Here is a 14,006-nt window from a genome sequence, read left to right as displayed (position 1 = left end):
TCGTCAGGGGCAGGTCGCCCCAAAAAATAATAGACAAAATATAGTGCTTAGATAATAAATAAAATATTATAAGTGGTACAATGGTTAAAATAAATAATATAGCATAAAAAATGTAAAATATAATTAAAAAAACCTATCATGCATCATTATCAATTTCTTGATTTATAATGCTAAATCAATAAAATAAATAATATTATTATTAAATTAAAAATGTAATATAAAAATATCTAAAACATAATATAACAAATAAAGTAAACCAGAGTAAACCTATGACCTATTATTTTGTATTAAATAACAATAAAGCCCTGTTTATTTAACAAGGGTAAGGAAAAAAATTGATAAATAAAAAAGAAATAAAATATAAAAAACTAAAAACTAGAAACTAGCTTTTTAAAAAATATTATTCCAATTAATGTTTCAAAAAACATTATAATATATTAAAAAAAGCTTATTTATTAAATAAAAAATGAGTTTATTAGCTAATAAAAAAAATTAAAAAATAGTTGAAATATCTTACCAAACATAATTTAAATCCATGGATATTAGGTTTATACATAATTGGCACTAGTGCCCGTGAGAGATTGTTGGAGTTATTCCTAATGTCTATTCATATTTTGTACAATGACTTTGGTTTATATATTTTAGGCTTAAATATATTTCTGTTCTAATGATTTATCGTTTATTTCATTTTTGTTCATGTAATTTTTTTGTTTTAATCTTTATAAAATATATTTATTTTATTTTTCGTCCTTAAAATATTCTAGAAAGCAATAAAATAAGTGTTATCTAAAACATAAGGATGAAAAACAAAACAATCAAATCTTACAAGGATTAAAATAATCTTTTTAAGGACAAAAAATATATTTAAACTTATATTTTATATACACGAGGCATGTCAATTATTTTGTTATTAATTTTTAAAAAATATTTTTTCCTACTAATATCTCTAACAAGTGTTACTTAAAATTTTCAATATAACATTAATATTAAGCTTAGTTTTGTAAAATATTACTTTTTATTTATTTATTTATTAGTTTTTTTATATGGGTAAAAAGTTAAAGAATATTTATTTTGTAAGGGAGGGAGTATTTTTTTCTTTTTTTTAAAAAAAAATGGAATGTATGTTAAATTTTTGTATTTCTCTTTACTTGAGGTGCAGTAAGCAGAGGGAGAGGAGAAAGGAAATTAAGGAATGGGGGTTGGGCATGATGGTGATACTGGGTGGGTGTGTTGCAGAAACCAGAAACATTAAATGAGGGAATCTCCGTCTGATTGATGGACAGGCCGCAACATTAATAGGCAAGGTAGTACTCATCAGACTGCCTCAAAACTGTTACAACCATTTGGCTCCCTCCAGTTTCTTTTTCTTTTGAGGATAAGGATCCTCTTCCCTTAATTCTCCCAAGACTTTCAATTAAGAATAATTAAAGGCCTTATCACATTGGTTAAATTTCCTTTTAAAAAAATATTTATTATGAAAATAATTAAAAACATAAAAATAAGTCATAAATAATATAATTTTATACTTTCTGATAAGAAAAAATTCCTCTAATTTCTTAATCAATAGATTAGCATTTGCCTTAAATTACTAGTACGAATATCATTGGATGAAATTAAAGTGAAGAGTAGAGTATCCTAGGGAGGGGGTTGACTTGCAGTGGAGGAAAATCAATTTCGCGGCTTATTTATGAAACCCTTTTGATGTTTGCTCGATATGGCAAAACATTGTCTCTGTTACAACTGGGAATCTTGTTTTATGTAGGCCATTTTCTACAGTGTTTCTGGGTAGGTTCATTATGTATTTATGACAACAATTAATACTCATAATATCCACGACCTTTTAATTTCTCAGATGGAATCTCGCTGCAGACACTCAACGTCTCAATTTGCTGCGAAATTTATGAGACCACCACGCTATTACATTAGTGCATGTCTGTTTATGGTAGTATCTTCTGTCCAAAATGTTCCAAAACTAAAAAGAAAAGATAAATTTTCAGGCAAATGATAATTTAACCTCAATAATTAAATTAAAATTGTTATTAATTTTTTTATTGACAAATATAATTATTAGATTGTTACATTTTGTTAATATGTGAGATCAAAATTATGACCTTTACCTCTTTTGGCTCCTTCTTAACTACACAATTAATTTTATATCTCAATAAAATTCTTATTAATGATTTCATTATATTTTACTCTTTGAGTATATACTACTATAGTGAGTATTTAATACATACACTAAGGAGGCGTTTCTTTCAAGTCTGACAAATTTTTTCTAGAAAATGAGTTGAGAATATATTACTTTTATGTTCGGCATAAGTTATAAAAAAAATTATTGTGTGACATTTTAACACGATTTATCTCATACTTTATAAATCACTTGATTAAAGAATAAAAGTCACTATTATTTATAAAAATCATGTTAATTTCCAAAATATATATTATACATTTTTCTCTCTATCTATTTACATATAAGGGTAAAAATCCAATATTTTCATAGGAATTTTCTAAAATAACTTCTCAAGTTCACTTTATTTTATTATTTTAATATTTTATTTTTAATGAAAATAAATTTTAAAATATTTCAGGGAAATGTTAACTGGTTATCAAATATGTTGATGAAAACAACATTTCCAAGAATATAATTTATTCCGTGAAATAAATGTCGCTTAATATTTTTAATTTTTAAAATAAATATTAAATATTTTCAACTTTTAAGACAATTAATATATTTTGTTTTTCTTCAAATTGAATCACGCTACGACATTCATAAATAATAATGTCACCAATTGCCAAAGATGCATTCAACTGATATATCCAGGCAACATCCAGATAAAGTGAATTAAATCTAAACTCAAATTATAAGAGATAATTAATAAAACTATAAAAGGCAACACATCAAGAAACATGCAATTCGGAAATAAATATATATATACACTCATTACACTGTAAGGAATAGACATGCATGGATAATATATTTCATGATCCATATCCAATTCGATATCATTCAGCAATTTCCCCCTTCTTTAATTACTTCCAACCGCAGTCACCATTCCCATAACACCCAGGAAATTACAAAAAAGAAAAAATTATTAAAGTAATGCACATGCATAAAGCATTTCAATCAGAAACTGAAATAGTATAACTTTTTAACTAAAAAAAACAAAAACAAAAAACATTATGATCACCAGCTACTAACAATATAAACTATATAAAGACACAAAAGAAAATGGGTTTGTAGATAGTAGATTCTTTTCATTGATAGATTGAGTGTGGTATTATACTCAAAAGTTCAACTTATAATTATGTCTAATTGTTCGGTAAATTCCACAAATATTTTCAACAACACCAAAGTCCTTATGGAATAAACAGGTCGTTCTTTCAAGTTTTTTCAACATATATATAGTGAACGTATAGATACAAGTGCTCTTAATCGAAGAATAGATTCTTACTCTCCCCGTAAAAGAAAAAAATAAATTCAACTAACTTAAGAACGTAACAATGAAAAATTATAACGAAAGATGGAAATAGTAGAGTTTAGGAACTTTAGGATGTCTACGTTTGATATATTCATCAAGAAAAATTAAACAAAAACCACATGTATAAAGAAAACGGAATGTTTGCATTGTTAGTATGTAACTTGAAATATAATATAAAGATGGATTATTTTGACAAGGACATCATCAATAATGCAATATATAGAATCACCCATGTTGTAATTGGAGAGCAATTTATAGAATAACAATACAAAAATGAAAATAAAATATAAGCGAGAGCAAGGTACAAGCGTCCGAAACTTACTAGAATTTTCTTATGCGTATTAAAGAGGAATCTTGTACGCTTAAAATAAAGTACACTGATCAAATATTTATGAAATGCTTCTCACTTTTTATCTTCAATTTATTTGTTAACCAATAAAATTTAAGAACTTGCATTTTGTGCTTATTCGTAACAAGTTCTCTCGTACCATTTAGCAATGCTCGAAGAATAATTAAACAACTTGGATTCTTAATTAGTTTTTGTATGTGAAGATGATTAATTAGTTACAACTACCAAATATGAACGGATAGAATCCGTGACACACTATTACAATTGTGGGAAGATTTCACACTATAATTAATTGCAAGCATTAATTAATATTAATATAAATTATACAATATCATTGATTCATGGCTGCCCCATTCCATTAAGAAAATAAAAATCATGTCCCCATTTCCCTACTTCAAAAGGAGAGAATTTCATTCCAATTACAATTTTGTCAAATCACGTGAACCATGAATTATAATATTTTTTATTTTATTTTATGGTTAATTAATATAAAGATTATTTATTTTTATAATATAATTTTTTATATCAATATTTAATTTTATAAAAATCAGCTCAACAGATTTTGAATGAAATGAACTGTCTTTTTACAGCATGAAATCCTGCATATTTATCGAAAATATTTTCATAATAGTGAAACATATGTCAATATATTATGGAAAATGTAAATATGTTGATAAGATGTGTGACACTCAAAATTTTAAAATAATTGATAATATAAACATATAGTCCATGTGATCCAGTAGGATTAGCCTAATAATGATATGTTTGAATAGTATACATGAGACTATAAGTTTTAATTTTAATATGATTATCGTACACCAAAACAAATTTTATATATATATATATATATTAGATGTATGAGTTAAAAGAAAAGAAAAATGAAAAAAGAGATAAATGAATAAATATGATAACTTATGTGATGAAATTTGATGAAAAATACGAAATAAAATAAAGAGAAAACATATGAAAGAAAAAATGTACAATAGTAATAACTTTCAAAATTAGTATTCTCATATATTTCCTTTAATTACAACAGAAATCTATAAACATAGTATTACAAAGAAGAAATTTCCATACTCAAATAATATTTTTTTTATAATAATTTAATTATATACTACGTACATTTACACAATTGTCTATGAAACCAAATATTCTTTTTCTCCAAAAAAACAAAAACCACAACAGTGATATAAAATCGTGATATCAAATATGAAAGGTGATTAACCCTCTGACTAAATCTTGATATCACAAAATCGCATCACTCTGAAAATAAATACTGAAAAAGTAAACAATAAAAACAACTACAAAAAAAAATTTGTGTATTACATAAGCAGGTAGGATGAGAAGCCTTACTAGAAAATTGAATTCAGTAAATATTTTACACTAATAGCATAAGTGACCCAAAATAACTTTAGTTAAGAAAAATAGACATGTATTTGCGTAAATCAATTATCAATGTATGTGACTTCGTATGCTTTTTTTGCACTGATTGGTGACACAAAATAGCATAGAGACCTCGTATGCTTTTTATTTTTATTTTTATATACTAGTACTGGTTTAATAAGAGAAATTAAGTTACCATATTTAGAATGTTACTTAATTATAAGGGAATAGATGCTGCGCGTATTCAAAATTTTCTCGTGATCACGACGAATACAGCGTTTGATTAGCATCAAAGTACCAAGTACCAACCCAACCTTTTCGAAAATTGTAACGTCCAAGAATCTTCCAATGCCAACCAAATGATAGATCGAGAAGACGCGGAGTGCAACAGCGTGTCTATTTATCCATTAATACGCTTAGAACCCTTAATCATGAAGATAAAATTAAGGTTTGTTTTGACCTCCAAACACAGCTAGCAAGTGCAATTTCAATTCACACGCATATAAATAACTTAATTGCCAGTGTTGGCTGCTGAAGATAAAGGACGTACAATAGCATCATAGTCTCAATTTTGATATGCATAAAAAGAGAGAATCTCATAAGATCAAAGCGATAGGATTTACCTTCATAGGCTTCATTTGGTGTCCAAAGGTTCGAGTCTTGGCAGAAGAGGCATCCTCATTTAACATTTCGATCGTGTTTCCCGAAGGATTGAGAAGAGAAAAAAAGAAAGAAAGAAAGGATAGGTTTGATGGGTCAAAGCGCATCACGTACAACACATAATAGAGGAGAGTTTAGCGGTGGTGGATGCCCTGTTCATTCAAAACGGCAAGGGCGCTTTGCCATCATAAAGGAGCACAAATCCAGATTGTATATTGTCAGAAGATGTATACTGATGCTAATTTGTTGGCACAAATACAAAATTAGTGAGTAATTAGAGAGGAGCTGACAATTAATTAGCTTTGTTCTTCTAAGGTTGCCTAAAAAAGAAGGAAGAAGGTCTCGAATTTGAGACATCAAAAGAGTTTTATTCTTTTCAATGAGTCCATTTCACTCGAATTAGAATAATATCAAAAAGTTCAAAATTGCTTTCAAATACTAAGGCCTTAAATCAAAGAAATTGAAGAGGACTTGGTATTATGCGATGCAGTTTGTGTACGTAATCCTTCAATCTGTTTTTTTTTTTTCTTTCCTTTTTTCTGTTTTTATTTTTGGCTAAAAACCCTTTTTGACAACACTTGTAATTCAGGAAGTTGAAATTTGTCAAGTATGACCATATCATACTAACAAGATTCATATGCTAACACTTGTATTTCGTGACAAAAAAAAATCAAACATAACTTTTAATTAAAAAGTTGTCAGATGTCCACCATTTACAACTTTTTTATTCCTTTCCATAAAAAAAACGTGTTTATTCCTAGTTTCCTACGTTTAATTACAAAATACATGCGTCTTTCTAGAAACTATCAAACTTTTTACACATAAGATGTGATTTTTTATACCTTTCAGGCGTGTGTCCAAACATATGTTTAATTTTTTTTTAATTACAAAACATATGTTTAGTCTACCACTTATTATAAAATAGTTTTATTTTTTAAAATAATCAATCGGGTCAAACGCTTGAGAAAAGAGTTTTCTATCTCTTGCTTACTTTTTATTATCTATAATCATTTCTTTTTCTTTCTAGTTTTTTTAATCTTTTTATTACATACGCGTCTAAGAAACACGCCACAAAATGACAAAATCGGAACAACTTTTATTGTTCCATTTGCTGGCAACAAAACACTTTCCCTTATAAAATTATTGAGAGAGGTCCAATTTAATTTCATGTGTATTCTATTATTCTTTTCAGCTAACAATATTTTAGTACCTGCATCGGATTAGAGCTTTGAAGAGAATGAACAAAAGATTTGAGTCTTTTTTTGATAGAGGGGGAATTCGAGTGATATACATCTATGGCTCCATTTAACCTTTTTGAAAGGGATAATGGTATTTTAATGTTGAAAGAGATAAAAAAAAAATGGTTGTGCTAGAATGCATTATTAAATTGAATTTTAATATTCTTATTTCTCTGTTTGCTAGAATGTACACAAAATGGTTATGTTGAAAGAGTCATATCTATCTTCATTCCTAAATTGAATTTTAATATTTTTATAAAATAAATTATTAATAGCTGTGAGCTTATTTGTTTGAATTCTCTAGTCAGAATGCATTATTCTAATATTGTATTGAACCTTGCAAATTCTCGGTTTTTGGATTTTGCAGTCTCATGACAGTAACAACTAACAAGCGGATTGGAAGATTTAAGCAAGTCCAATTGGTGTCTAACTGTCTATCCAATAATTTCACTTATGCTGTGATATTGAAAGCTCCTACTCAGAGAGATTAAAAAATGTATAATTTAATAAGATGTCAATCAAATTAGTTGTTTGGAAAACAGGTGATCATAGAAAGTGATATCTGAATAAAAAAACTGGCAATTTTAGAACTCATGAAGCTGTTGGCGATGTTTTTTGTCATTTAACACGATGGTCTTTTTATAAATTGACATAGAAAACGCCAAATTAATCAAATGGCCAGTAACCGATAGCAATATTTAACTTAGCACTGCCAAGTTTACATAAATAATCTTTCTGTCATTATATTCTACACCATCCAAAATGATTATCTTGGAAAGACTTACTCTTTCAGGAAACATAGGAAAACAGTTGAACTTCTAATATTAGACCTCAAACTTTCGGCCCATAAACAAAGGTGATTCTCTCTTGTCATCTTAGATTCAGGCATACTCTAGGATTCTTTAACAACTCTAGAGCCTCTCACTTTGGGGGTCCTAGGATCCAAACGTGAACATATTCTATTATTAGAATTTACATGGCAACTCATTCACATTCCAAGGTCCGCTTAGTGCTTAAAATACGTTATATTCATCCATTAGAAGTATCCATTTGATTTAAAGGTTGATAGTATTGACTATTGATTTTGACCTGTTAAATATAATTGAGTCGTATAATTAAATTAATTTGTGCGTATTTATATTATGTGACTTTAAAACGAACAAGAGCTAATTCTCATAGATGATCATTTCCGGGATTGCATACATACAAGATCATCGTCGTCGTTTGAGTATTGGTAGAAGCACGACAATCTTCTACATGTTTTAGGACTTTCAAATACATTTGGTGTACACAACGCGGGGTCGACGACTATAATAAACAGCTGTACAACAGTTAATTTTGCTAGTTTCCTTCATTTCTGTAACTTATACCCCAATATATACCTGATGAAAAATTATCAGGAATAAGATACGCATAATACCCCATATTCTTCAGAACTGACCCTGTCATCACATGAAAATTTTCAACGTACAATTACAGTCAAACTACTATAGAGACATGATTTTTTAATTTTTTTTAAAAACATCAAATTCTCAATGCTGAAATGGTCGGATATACCTAACAAGCTATTTAGAGCTCATGGGTTGATTTACGAAGATTTGCAAGTTTGTCTCGCCATATAGCTGCAAAAGGCAACCAACAAACTTGGATGATTCCACAACACTACCCAGCTTTAGGCATTCAATAACACAACCAACATATATATACAATCAAAAGATATTTTACCTGCATCTTTAAATCTTTCCTGTTTGATAGCTGAATGCATATTATGCATCATACTTAGTTCTTGAGCTACCAAATCTGGACCATCTATAGCACTGTAGAAAACATATAAAGTTTAGACTCATATGATAAATAAGAATGTAAAGGAAGGGGTTCGATCTTGCAGTAACTCGTACGCAGAATCTATGATGGCAAAGATGCCACATTTTACATAATAACTAACTATGAAAATACCTGTCGAGCAATACATCATAAATAGCCTTTTTATTATGCGCTCCGCCCATTCCATAACCGATTCTGATAGCATCTGTGAAAACAATTTCTTTACTTACATATATTGGAGCCTGCACAAATCAACTTTAAAATCATACAAGTGGATTTGTCTAATATCATTGTACAAAATGCATCTAACTAGGAGAGTAGGAGTTTTTCATAAGAATAGATGTGCTATAGTTTTTGTTGATTCTTGTTTAAAACATAAATTTTTATAGCAAATATTGGAAGTGTCACCATAGTATTCATACCTTGCATCTATTTGCAACATTAATGGCATCTGAGGGACGTGCATCCACACTGATAAGATCAGTTTTCCCTGGCTGTAGGAATAATTAACTTTTATGAGAACTTTTATGAATGAAAGCGCTTAATATAGAGGTGTTTTTATCATTTATGAATTGAAAAGTTTTCAAAACCTGGCTAAGGTATAATCTGGCAAAGTAAGTGCTGACTACTCTCTCTGTAATTCTCACCATTATCACCTGAAAGGGTAAAATGAAAGAAATACTTATGATATTCAATTTGAAGGAATTAGACCAGGCATGATAGAATGATAATGCTACATTGCTATTGTTTTAGAACTTTTGCACAAGGAATATAAAGACTAATCAAAGAGATTGCTAACTGAAAATTTGCTCTTAAGAGGTCTCAAATAACTTCATCCAAATAAAGACATGATTGAATCCAATAATCCGTGGTAAGGGATAAAAGATGCAATTAGACTAAAAAGAAAGGACATTTAGCTGCAGAATATCCTCTGTGGCATTCTATAATTTGGTTAGAGATGTAGAATACTATTTGTAGCTGCCATTTGCATAATATTACTCACTAAACCTATGATGCAAACATCAGAATAAACAAAAATTAAAAGAAAAGAAGCATCAATTGATAGAAAATCCACAGGCATCAAATGTAAAGCAGGAAATGCTTAGCTTCATACTTCATGGTCTAGTCTTCCAACTAGGTTTTCCACAAACTGGTACTGGTCAGGACATTCCTGCAACACCACCATTTTCTAAGTATCGATCACAACCAAAAAAACAAAATGAACTACCATTCGGATACAGGTTGAAAAATTACCACACTTTCTTGTTCAGATTCCGCATCCATAAGTTTCTCAATAGCAATCTGCCCTGCTCTAACAAAGAAACAAAGTTAATAAAACATAGATTTTTCGAAAAATTCAAACTAGAAGAAAAAATTATAACACTGGCACATACCTACAACAATGGGCAGAATATAGTCTCCATCGCAAGAAATCCTGAGAAAAATCGTAGGATTTTTGAAACGCTGTAAGAAGCCATGTCTCAATAAACTACTATCCGTTCTGGACAAAGGAATTGACGGTGTAGACGATTTCCATTGAAACTCCGGTTGAAATCTATGCTTCCACATATGATAGTGGGAGAATGTTTCTGCGCTAGTTTAAGTAATTAAAATTTCAGGCATGGATCATACACATGGATAGACCTAAACGATCAAAACAACCAGAGTTACAACAACACACTACTACTGTAATACAATTCATCTGTTATAACTCATAAGTCATAACTAACTTTTTTTTTTCTTTTGAGGAAAAGGAAAAACACGAAGAAACATTGTATGTATCTTGTATAAACGCGATCAACACGTGACGTGAGAGTGAGTAACCTGAGAGAAGGAGAGAAGCTTCGAGATAATCGTTTTTGTTGTTGTTGTCGTGAGAGTTGTCGGAGCTGGATCTGCGGCGAGAGGAATTGCAGGAAATGAGGATAGATCTGCGGCAGCGGAAGCGGCGGCGGGACCGGAGCGGTGAGAGGTGGAGCGGCGAGAAGTCGACGGCGACGGAGCACGGAACGGAGCGGGCGGTGGTGGCGACATTCGTGTGATCCGCTGCGGCAGAGCCCACGCCGGATAACGTGCGGACGCAGAAACGTGAACCCAGCATTTTGTATCGAAACGACGACGTAGAATGCTGGGAAGGAGAGAGAGAGAGAGAGGAGAGCGGAGAAGGTAGTTGAAAAGGAATGCGATGAGGAGAGGGGACAGGACAGGTTTGTGGGAGTGGAGTCGGTGGTATTATTGTAATTGCCTAATTATTTTTTAAAAAATAATTCAAAATACTCTCACATTTCTTCAAACACACATCTTCCATTCGTTTAAATGTATTGAAATTTGAAAATGAAAAATAAATAAATTTCATGGTTTCACGTTATATATTTTTTTAAATCTTACATTATATTTAATAACTCTTTATTTTATTTTTAAAATTTTTAATTAATTAGAGAGAATGTTTATAAATAAGTGTGCTAAAAAATGTGTTTTTAATAGTTTTTTATTTTAATTTAATCAAATTAAATCTTATTTTTGTAAGAAAAAAATTTAACTTATTTAATTGAATAAGATACGTGTAATAAATACTGTGAAATTGTTTTCAATTCCCATGTATAAATAAAACTAAACCTCATTTTAATTTTGTAGGAAAAAAAACCTCATTTTAATTGCGGGTGCTTTATGCTGTTGATGATGGATCTAATGAATTGAGATGAGATTCTTATCGTGGCGTTGCTAAATATGCTTTGCTTTTATCACACTTATTCATGCACCAACATTGTCTATTTTAGGCTTTAGTAATAAAGAAAAGAAATAAAAAAAGTTAAATTATTATTTTTATTGTTATAGTTTCATAATTATTTTTTTTAGTTCCTATCTTTCAAAATATTTTTTAATTCTTATAATTTATATTTTAATTTTTTTTTAATTCTTATAGTTTTGAAAGTGATATTTTTAATTTCTATAGTTTCATGATTCTTACTTTTTTTGTTTTATAATTTTTCAATTGAGAATTAAAATGTAAATTTTAAGAATTAAAAATAACACTTTTAAATTACAGGATTAAAAAAGAATTAAAATCTAAATTATAAAAACTAAAAAATTACTTTCAAACTATAAGGACTAAAAAGACATAAAACTAATATAAAAAAGTAATTTAATAAAAAAAATTATTCTATAGTCCTCGTTGTTGATGTAGATAAGTAGAAGTAGGAGTACTATGTTATAACTTATGACACTGCCACTTATATTCTCTCTTAGTAACATTAAAATTTTGATTTTCTTTTATCTGGTTTCTTTTTTGAAATCTAAATTAAAATTTAGGTGTTATAAAATTGGATCTCATCGTACAAGTGTCTTTTTGCCAACAAAGATTTTTTGACTGTGCTGATGCTGATATTTTTCAGCTTCTTTCCACAAGTTAGCGAATAGTTTGGAGAACGAAATATCTTGTTTTTTTTTTGTCCAATTAAATTAAATGTGAATTGAGAAATAAGGAAAATAATTACACTTCTTTGTTAGTTATTATTTTGAATAACAAATCTTAAATATTTAAAAAGAATCATATAAAGTACTGAAAATATTATATACTATAATACTACGACTTATATTAAACCTTTAGTTTAGTCCGGATTTATTTTTAATGTCAAGAATATGCCACAGACTCATATTTTATATAAGAGTAATAATATTTATTTTAAATATCTCACTACTATTTCTTATTTTTTTTTATTTATATATTTTTATTATATAATCAATTTTATCATTTTTTTATTTTTCTCTTTAGGTGTTGAATAAGTTTTTGGATGTTAGATCAAACATTTTCCTATATATAACACTTGAATTTATTCTTAGAAAAAAAATTATATTAAATACCACTTTAATTAGTACGGGTCCATCTTTAATGGCAAGAATATGCCACAGTGCATATTATGGATATATTTAATTTGCCAAGCTATTCTCTTCGCCAAACCAGGTAATTTCGTGGGAACAAAATTGATACTTGATATAAGAAAAAACATGTTTAGAGTTCGAAGAATAGATACGATTTCAATTTAACTGGCTATGGTCGAGGTATCGTAGCTGGCATTCAGATTTTAAATAACTTTTAACAAAAAAGGGGGGACATGTCATTTTTCTTTCTTTTTATATAAAAATCTTATAGAGGAATATCCATTATTCCCACCCAATAACTTTGGTTTATATCTTTTCAAAACTTTTTTTAGACAGCTTTCACGCCCACAACGCAATAATTAATGGATAAATATTATCCCATGTTCATTTTTACACTTCGTTTTTATAGGCATTTTTACATTTCATTTAAATCCTAATCATTTTTATATGGAACCTATTTGATCCAATTGGATTTTAAAGTTTAATAATAAATAAAATCTTAAAAAATTGCCAAGATTTTCTTTCTTCATCTCTTAATCCTTTACATGCACAAATTTAATTAAAAAATTTAAATTTTAATATCAATTAGATTGATAATTTATTCAGGTAATATATTACTTTTTGACTATGTTTTTTTGTTTTTTAAACTCATACATATGTTTTAATTCTTTCTCAAATGAACCTATCAAATCAGCTCAAAACAGGTTGGATTAATATTTTATATTTTAAACTCGTTTTAAAAATATGGTAAAGTGATCCAAATCTTTTTAGCAGGATATTAGCAGAGCGAGACAGATTAGTGTATGTTGACCCACTTTGTCATTGTCATCTCGGTTAAAATTCAGTCTTGTAAGACTTCCTATTATGAAAGGAGTCTCCATATAACATACTGCCACGTCAGAATTTCAACCATGTCAGAGTATTGCTTTCATGGCTAAAACAATGCTACCACAATTAAACGACAAATCAGCCTTAAGTGAAGAATGTAGAGATTCTTTTAATCTCTTCAACCTTTGTCTTTGTTAGTTCCACGTATAAATTATCAAGTAGTCACTCGTAACTAGTCATGAAATAGTAATACCCCTAAATATTATTGGAGCTTTTTTCCCGTTCAAAAAATTAAATGACATTGCTGTAGTTTTACTGCAAAACCAATGACAATTTATTTGGGGGACTTTTTTAGACTTTTTATTG

General features: G+C 28.8%; 1 protein-coding gene across 2 annotated transcripts; it reads right to left on the bottom strand.

Moving 5' to 3' along the window:
- Nucleotides 1–8,258: 8,258 nt before the first annotated feature.
- LOC100816098 (bifunctional nuclease 2) lies at nucleotides 8,259–11,155 on the bottom strand. Of its 2 annotated transcripts, XM_014763897.3 has the most exons (10): nucleotides 10,758–11,155; nucleotides 10,328–10,522; nucleotides 10,188–10,240; nucleotides 10,048–10,104; nucleotides 9,524–9,589; nucleotides 9,356–9,427; nucleotides 9,066–9,175; nucleotides 8,835–8,926; nucleotides 8,667–8,731; nucleotides 8,259–8,551 (listed from the first exon to the last, which is right to left on the bottom strand). In XM_014763897.3, the coding sequence occupies exons 1-9, from the start codon at nucleotides 11,032–11,034 to the stop codon at nucleotides 8,679–8,681; spliced, it is 975 nt and encodes a 324-aa protein (XP_014619383.1). In that variant the 5' UTR covers nucleotides 11,035–11,155; the 3' UTR covers nucleotides 8,259–8,551; nucleotides 8,667–8,678. The 2 variants fall into 2 exon arrangements, with proteins under 2 accessions (XP_014619383.1, XP_040862581.1); XM_041006647.1 differs by having other exon boundaries at nucleotides 8,259–8,731; nucleotides 10,758–11,136.
- Nucleotides 11,156–14,006: the final 2,851 nt, after the last annotated feature.

Source organism: Glycine max, chromosome 11, assembly GCF_000004515.6.
Source record: "Glycine max cultivar Williams 82 chromosome 11, Glycine_max_v4.0, whole genome shotgun sequence".
NCBI lineage: Eukaryota > Viridiplantae > Streptophyta > Magnoliopsida > Fabales > Fabaceae > Glycine > Glycine max.
The sequence above is the reverse complement of the archived record's forward strand: the minus strand, read 5'-3'. Positions and strand labels throughout refer to the sequence as shown.